Below are 9,199 nucleotides of genomic sequence, written 5' to 3'. Positions count from 1 at the left end.
TTCTGTCCTCTCTGGGGTAGCTTCCTGGCAGGAGGTGGAGACTGCTTTGTCAGAGGCAGACCAGTCCAATTCAGGTGAAAGGAAATCTCCTCGCCCGTACTCTAAATGCAGCCCAAGTCTATTCACCCTTCCCTGATCCATCTAGACTCTCTGTAGTCACTGTTCCTCTCACCCCCCTGTCATCCAAAACCCAGACAGTCAATCCACAAACCCAGAGAAGGCCTACTGGATGGCTGAGCAAGAAAATACTTACTTTCTAAAAGTGTTATTTTCAAACACAGAATGTAAAAATGACCTTCACTAAAAGATGCATCTTTAGATTCGGAGTTCAGGCATACTAAACTTTATTTGTCTACCTTGTTCCTAGAGGTAGTTAGGTTCATAGGTGTTATAAACAAACTGCCCATTCTGTCCAATGGGAACAGGTAGCCTTGCAATAGTGAAAAACGAAATTGGCAGTAATTCACTATCAGGACATGCCACACACACCAGGGCATGTCCTCCTTTCACATACACTGCACCCAACCCACAGGGGTACCTTGGGCCTACCTTAGGGATGACTGGCATGTCAGAAAAGGGAAGGTTAGGGCCTGCCAAGTGTGTACACTTGCCAGGTCGACATGGCAGTCCCAGACTGCACATAGGTTCTGCAATGGCAGGCCATAGTTACATTTACAGGCTGCTTGTGTGGGTGGCACAATCCAGTGAGGCAGCTCACTAGCATCATTTGACTTACAGGACCTGGTACACTCAGTGCACTTTACTAGGGACTGACAAGTAAATCAAATATGCCAATCATGGAAACAGCAATCCATAACACAATTTACAACAGGAGCACTTGCACTTTAACACTGATCAGCAGTGAGAAAGTGCGCAGAGACTCTATACCAGCAAAAACCGGGAGGTCAGAAAGCAAAAAGTCAGGGAAAACGCGTCAAAAGATGCCAAGTCTAACAGTCTCAAAATGTGGCTCCAAGGCTGATTAGTAAATGGGTGTTTCTCAATCACACCCGGAGACAATTGAGGTACTCACTGCCAAGGTTGTTCAGGAATCGATGCTGAAAAATGCAGGTAAGTGGCTGGGAGAGTTGGAGCGGTGAGCAGATGATGACAATCTTGAACCTGGCCAAACCCTGCCTCCTGGTGTCATCCATACGAATACTGTTTGTTTTTAAATAGATAGATTTGTGAATATTTAATTTACTTATTATTTAACTGCAGTGGTGTTTTGATATTGCTTTTCATTCACCACATGCAATTACTTATTAGGACAAAGATTGTATTGACTGTGTGAAAAGTCAGCTACAGCTCACATCAAGAATCAAGCCTCAACTTCCCATGTTTTACCATCTTCACACTAATATTTGGAAGTCTGTGACCCAATTGCCATGGTTATGTGACTACATGTCTTTGCAGTTATTTATATTTTAAACCCTAAACATACAGACCCATTGCACAGAGCCAAATGTGTAAAAGGCATCAAAAGCCAAAACCTATATCATGCACTCAATGCCATGTCATGCTGCTGCATTATTATGTAGCCTCTCAGCCTATATATAGTTTATCAGTCAGTCAACAATCCATTCTATTGTCGGAATATTTACTTTTTTATCTTGCTCAGGCTAAAAGCCTAGAATTGTGATGAACATCATTCATTTTATTTTTTATCAGAGAAAGGGGCCATGCAACTTATATTTTTCTACATGATATCTAGTAGGTTGGCTATGGAACCCCTAAAATCCAGCAAACCATCTTCAATATCTCCTGCTGAATTCATCAGGAGTCCTTTCTGGGCAGGTATTTTGCTTATGTGGGCCAAGGTAGGGTCTACATCTCCTAGTTTAATATCTCGTGAGAGCTTGAGAGCCTTTGGAACACTACCATAACTGAATCTTTCAGAAACAAATGTATATTAGTCTTTCTAAGATTAGCACAAGACTAATAAGTGTAGAAAATGTTCATGTTGAAGTACATTTTGCATTTGATGGTTTGCTATCAGTTCTATAGTAATCTAATTATCCTTTGCTGCCCCTTCTTTGCTCATGCACATAATGACCTAAACCGAAATAAAGGTAACATCTATTTCTTCTTTTCCTAGGGCATGGATGGCGAGAATTGCACCGAAGTCACGGAGTTTCTTCTTTTGGGAATCACAGATCTCCCATATCTTCATGGGATCCTATTTCTCATATTCCTTGTCATGTACACCGTGACTGTGGTTGGCAATATTGGCATTGTATTTCTAATACGGCTAAGCCCCCAGCTCCAAACCCCTATGTACTTTTTTATAGGTAGCCTTTCCCTTGTGGACCTATGTTATTCTTCAGTCATCACTCCAAAGATGCTGGTGAACTTCCTAGCGGAAAAAAATACCATCCTGTTCCATACATGTGCTGTGCAACTATTTGCCTTTGCCCATTTTGGAACAACAGAGTGTGTGCTGCTCACAGTGATGGCATATGATCGCTACATGGCTATTTGTCATCCCTTGACATACGCTATGTCCATGACTCAGAGAGTCTGCATACAGTTGGTCATTGGAGCCTTCCTTTGTGGCTTGTTGAACTCTGCTTTGAATGTTGCTGGTACCTTCCGCCTCTCCTACTGTGGACCAAATGAGATCCAGCACTTTTATTGCGATTTCCTCCCTATTTTAGATCTTGCATACTCAGACACCTTTGCAAGCAAGTTAGTGCTCTTCATATGTGCCGACTTTCTTACCATGAGTGCTGTGACAGTAATCGTGGCCTCTTATGTGTCCATCATCCGGAGAATCCTGGCAATTCGCTCCACTGATGGAAGGCATAAGGCCTTCTCCACATGCTCCTCACACTTTACATGTGTTATCCTTTTCTATGGGACCATCCTTTTCATGTATCTCAGGCCCACTTCTAGCTACTCTCGGGATGAGGACAGAGTGGCTTCAGTATTGTACACAGTTGTTATTCCCATGCTGAATCCCCTGATTTACAGCCTGAGGAATAAAGAGGTTAAAAATGCCTTTGGAAGGACACTCCATAAACTACAATGTCTTTGACGTTTACTGAAATACTTGTCAATGTTTACATTCTGCTTCTTTTGTCAAACCTTCTTTACCACAAGGCGAAGAACCTTCTTCTTGAATATTTGTATTAATGAACATTGTTTCTGCATTTACTTAACTTGATTTGACCAATTTGCATCCCTCTTTCTCACATGTAAGGATGAGAAGGAAGAGGAGGTGAACCCTCTGCCCATGCTGTGTTCATTGTGATTTAATAAGCTACAATAGCTTGGTTTATTGAAGTGTCTACTGTTACTCAAACTCTTCTCCAAATACCCTAAAGACTTTTGGGTAACTACTATTGTACCAGGATAACCAGTAGAAAAAAGATTTATCTACACCTTTGGGTTAGCCCTAAAATATCCAATCAACTGAGCCCATATGAATGCTAAGGTATAGTGGTTTGGTCCACAATATTCTTCATGTTCCTTCCAACAAACATTGAGTCGGACCAAAATCATTCAATCAGGTTCACCAATGAAATATAAAGCGGCCCAAATGCCCAACCTTTTGTTACCTACAATGATCCTAGGAATCATAGAATTCTTTGGTGTGTTATATTAGAGCAAACCTGAAGAAACCTATCATCATCATACATGGCCTAGAAACCTAGGCACAAATTTACTAAAGATTTATTTTGACCTTGTGTGGCTAAGCAAAGCAACACAAGTCCTTAACTGGGATTTACTGCGTGACACAATAGGAGAGTTGTGCTGTCTTGCATGGCTTTGAGAAGAAAAGAAAAAGTAACGCAACGCTGCCCCATTAGCAACGTTGCATTTCACTGCATCTCGAAGGCGTTCCATGAGTGGAGCATGGGAGTTCTCATGCACCCACCCATGGATTTTGCTGCATTCCCAGATGCACTAAAGCTAGTAAACCTTGGAATGCGTCAAAATGCTAAACTTTGCCCAGTGATGAGTGAGGAGAAGAAATATCTTTATTTCTCCTTGTTACTTCACACACATATAGAAGAACATGCCTCTAAGGATTGTTTTTGTGCAGAAAGGTGCATTATGGTGTAACAATGGTTATGGTGGAGCTAGCTTGCGCACAGTGCACCAGCACAAGGAGAGAGCAGAATCTGTGCTGCCTTAACCTGCCTCAATAATGTCTTTCCATCTTCCCATAATTCTACACTTCTACCATAGACCTATTCATCTAGTACTGCCATCCTGTAAGCCACCATAATTCTCCTTTCATTTATTAATGTTGAAGATGAATGACTATATAGAAGATAACAGTGACTTACATCATACAGTCCAAAACTGTACTATAGCTGCTATTAAAAAATAAATATATAGCAATCCCTGCCATAGCAGTGGTACAGGCGACAGAATTACAGAATTATTGTTCATTTGAACAGCATCCATTTAGATGATTCTTGTAGATGTCATTGAGCTAATGCATATCTCAACTGATCTTGACTTTCTAAAAAATACAGCTGCCTTACCATGGCACCACCTAGCCAGAACTTTGAGCTAACAAAATAATCCACTTCATGATTCAAAGATATAACCTGTGTCCCACAAAACATCCACTCAGGCACTGTAACACACTGCCAAACATATCTCAAATTAATTGGACATTTATGTCCCCATACTAGAAAATCATCAGTACCATAACTTAGCAAATCCATTGATTACCACAGTGCTGCAGAGGCTTTGTCATACTTGTCATATGACTGTATGCCCATTTTACTACTCCAACAAACATCACACTTTGACCAGATTCACAAAGCCCTTGCACTGCTATTGGATCACACAAGGAGGCGCAAGGCAACGCAAGAGCTTCAATGAGATTTACTAAGCCACGCAAAGCCACCTTGAGTGGCTCTGCATGACTAGTTAAATCTGGAGTAATCCAAGGCAGCATCTTGCATTACTCTGCCCTGGGAAGGCATTCCATGGGTGGAGCATGAGTGTTCCCATGCACCCACCCATGGATTTTTGCGCATTCCGAGACTAGTAAACAGTGGCATAGCTAGAGCTTTTGCCGCCCCATGCGATCCCTCTGTTTGCTGCCCAGTGACGGCCAGAGCAGGTAAGGGCAGGTGTTGGGGGTTGCTGGTGAGTGATGACGAGGAGCGGGGGTGCTGGCGACAGACAATGATGAGCTGGGGGAGGTGACAGATGATGATGGAGAATAAAAAAAGAAAACTTACCTTGCACTCGCTGACACCCCCAAAATCAGTTGCCCGCAGCAGACCACCCCCCTTCAAACCCCTTTGCTATGCCACTGCTAGTAAACCTGGGAATGTGTCAAAATGCAATACCTTCCCAGGTGAGGCATAGCAAACAAAAATATAAGTATTTCTCCCCATTGTCTCCTCTTTCTATGTGTGAAAAAGAAAAATTCTCAACAGATTATTTTTGTGCAGGAAGTTGTCACTTCCTTTACAAAAGCAATCCTTGTTGTAACACAGGCACCCTTGGGCAAGGGTGTCTGCTTTGGGGCTAGGCTGCAATTAGTTTGCCAGAGACGGAAAAGAGCTGAATGCACCATCTATTAGTTGATATGGTACAATAATGCCCTCTCCCTGTCATGCAAATCAGCTCAGAAAGTTGCACCACTTATTAGTAAATCTGCCACTATGTATTCCTCTTGCGCCAACTGACCTCTCAGTTTTATGACTGCATCATAACAGGAAGAATTTACTATATATTAAAAGCCATGTAACAGGTCTGTGAGTAAATTCCACAGATCTCTTGCTAGGCAAAAGAAAAGGAAAACAGATTTGACCGTTGCTCTTCAATGACTATATAGGCATACTATTTTTTTGGCATACACTTACCCGCAGGACCATCCTGAATAACCTATGAACATTGTATGCCTTAGATCGCGGTATCATGTCACTTCTAAAGTATAGGGCGACCACTAAAGTCTCACACCTGTTCCATCAGGTTGATCATCGGTCAAGCTGTGCCAGTAGGCAGCCCCTAAGCACACGTGCTGAATGTCTGAAGAAAATATTTGAACATAAAATATTTACTGATTTTAAGAAGGTGTGTTCATATAATTTTCACTAGAAGTTGGCTTCCATTTCTATCAATATCATGATTTGTCCAGTGCCAAACCCTTACAACAACTCTACCTTTTTGTGGCGAATGCAGTGTTATATAGGTAAAAGCAGCACGTTATTGTATCATGTGCTTATAAGACTCTACTATTCGAAAGAACAAACACATCTATTTTACAGAGTCGGTCATCAAGAAGAAAGATGGAAGCGAAAGAAGAATTATTGACAATGCCAATCTTTTTGCTTTTGCATAGTGATAAAGGGGCAGATTTACAAGAAACTGACGCATCTCAGCATTATAGCAGAGATGCGTCAGTTTACTTGCGTCGCGCAAAAAAAACCTTGCGCCAAAATGGATGCGTTGCATTTACAATGTGGAGCACCATGACGCAAGGATTGACAGATGTGCTACGTATCTGTTGGCGCAAAGGTCACGCATTGCTGGAGTCGTGTCACAAGCACGACGCAACTCCATCAATGCTCAGGAAGGCCTATACCTATTGTGCTGCATCAGTCCTTACGCCTGCTTCAAGCAGGAGTATGGTTTTGAAGCAGTGGCATCGTAGAAGTGGAGCAGTGAAATCTTGTAGATTTCACTGCATCACTTTTACGAGGCTTTCCTGCATGGGAACGCCCACCCTGCATACATTATACCTGACGCAGGTATTATGTGGCACAGGTCTTTACAACGTGACACATCCCCCGAGATGCGTCACATTGTAAATGTGTCGCAACATGGTGCATTCTTTACGCCGCTGCTGCGTCACAAAAGTCACGCAACGATGGTGCAAAAGTGTCTCAAGGGGCTTGTAAATCTGCCCCACAGAGCTTCTGCCTCACAACCAACAGCAGTGAACCGTTCTCACTCACATAAGCCGAACAGAAGCAATGCAAACCTCTGTGTTTTTATTCAGAAGTTGGTGGGGATGGTTGGATCTTGGTACATTTGTTGGGAGTATGCTATTATGATAAGATGTCTGATAAGAGTGTCTGAGTGTGTGTGTTAGTGAGAGTAATCATGTGTTTGTGTCTGCGTGGGCTCTAAAATTGTGATGCTGTAATGGCACAGTGTTATAGTTTATAGTGTGTGTTAGGTCAAATATCCTCTGCAAAGCTTTGGAAAGCTGTATTACTCTGTTCTTACTCTTTTTCAGGACAGCTATGTGTTGACAATCACGAGTTTTGACAGTTATGGCATTTGTAATCTGTGCTCTGATGACAGAGTGATACTCAAAGTATGACCTTTTCTGAGGGAAAGTGCCTTCTACTCTTATCAACTCAAAACATGAGAGCACTGGTGGTGGCAATGAGACTCTATTCCAGAGACACAAGCATTTCCCCTGTACACCTTCTGATGGATAGCCTGCCGACTATCCCTGTTTATGGTCTGCCCACTCCCCATAATAGCGGTTATTTTCCTCCTCATGTCTGAGTGAAACATTCTACAAATATGTGGTTAGTGCGGGGTTCATATTTGTTGCACTAATTAACTAGTGAACGGTGGGCTTACATATGCTGCAAAAAATGATGAGCTAGTGATGTTCATTTCAGATGCACAAGCCGGCACACACAGCTTTTGTGTCACCCTCTAGTAAATCTGTGCACCTGATTAATGGAGAAGGTAGTTATCCTTATTGTAGGTTTCAGTTAATTTGGTGAAATGTATAGTCCATAGATTTTCATGGCCATCTCCTTTGGCTAAAAGAGCAGATCCAGCCCACATCTGAGGGCTAGTACACATAACGGTCTGGCTCTGGGTTCAGACGTTAATGACATTTGGCCGGCATCAAGCAAAGGATGCTGTTCATAAATTGGAAGAACCTAAAGACATTTATATGTTGCATTCCCTCATTAGTATGTTATTGTTGTTAGTCTTGGCATCTAGAAGGCTGGCACATACTTTGGAGAAGAAGATGCCACAGCAGAGGCAGAATCTGTCTTGGCTTGTTGCCTTTCCGCTATACTCAGGTTAAGTGTTGGAAGCCAGCAGAGTAGCTTATGAGAAGAAAGGACCTGCTTCTTGGACTGACCAGATTCTTGGGAAAACTTGCATGTGTCTCAGCTCATTGAAAGATCTGACTTAGGACAGCTAAATGGACTAATTCTGCCTAAGAGTCATTAAGTGGCCAGGTCCAACTACCTATTCAGGTGTAGAGACCTCAATACCCGGATATTGACTTAAGAGTAAGCCTGCACATTCTATCCCCATGTGGTGCCTGTAGTGTGCCTGTGTCCCACCTAAAGAAATGAGGTACCCTTATCTCTCCAGATTTAAACTAATTCACCATTTGTCATAAGTTGTCTTCTCACCATCCAGTCTGCACTGGCCTAGTGTCAGACGATGTGCTTTAGATGGCCCAGTAAATATCAGCATGGGCTCCAGATTTTGAATACTGCATAGTTTAAATCAAAGGACCTTGATATATTTAGCCCAACTTACTACATTTAAGAAACAACTGCGTGTCTTCATGGCCATTTGGCTCTGAGGTCTCTGTGGTCCATGTTGGCCATTCCCTTCAGCCTGCTAGGCTCTGGATACCCTTCTGAAAGCTCCCAGGTATTGTGTTCTTCTTTTCTGACCAAGAACTGCATAGTATTTTTGATGTTGGGTATAGTTCTTTCTTGGTCCTTTGGCTTTCATATGTTTTCTGTGCCTTTCTGCTGGTTGAGACTAGTTGGGGATCATTGCATTCTGTTGCCTGACCATCCTTCCAAAACCCCTTGTCTAGATATAGGACTTGGGTTATGTTCTTCACACTGTGACTCTTTGATGGCATTGTGGACTACTCTTTTGAAGAATATGTTGACTGATATGCTGTGTTTTTTTTATAGTTTCTAGTTTGCCTGTTTAGTTTGATAGTTCGATTTTAGTTTTTTCCATTTCTCCCTTTTGGATGATTGTGAACTGTGGGCTGATTTTCTTTGTATCTCTAGCCTCAGAATAGGTTGGATCATTGATGTGAGTCCAGGGTGCATGACCTGGCCTTGAGCCTCTATTTACCTCTCTGTTGGGCTTAAAGCTACTGGATGTATGGTTGTTCCTCAATACTGAGGATTGTTGAGCCTCCATACCCCTTGTATGTGATTTCGGTTGGACCTGGAGCCAATTCTTATTGTCAAGCATTTTTTTTAATGGT

General features: G+C 42.3%; 1 protein-coding gene across 1 annotated transcript; it reads left to right on the top strand.

Annotated features, from left to right (window-relative positions):
• The first annotated feature begins 2,101 nt into the window (after positions 1 to 2,101).
• Positions 2,102 to 3,037, top strand: LOC146853756 (olfactory receptor 5AP2-like). Its single transcript, XM_085650868.1, has one exon. It carries the CDS (start codon positions 2,102 to 2,104, stop codon positions 3,035 to 3,037), a length of 936 nt encoding a protein of 311 aa, XP_085506994.1.
• The last annotated feature ends 6,162 nt before the right edge of the window (positions 3,038 to 9,199 follow it).

This window comes from Triturus cristatus, chromosome 4_1 (genome assembly GCF_964204655.1).
Source record: "Triturus cristatus chromosome 4_1, aTriCri1.1, whole genome shotgun sequence".
NCBI classification, from domain to species: Eukaryota; Metazoa; Chordata; class Amphibia; order Caudata; family Salamandridae; genus Triturus; species Triturus cristatus.
This window is presented reverse-complemented; position numbering and strand designations above follow the sequence as displayed.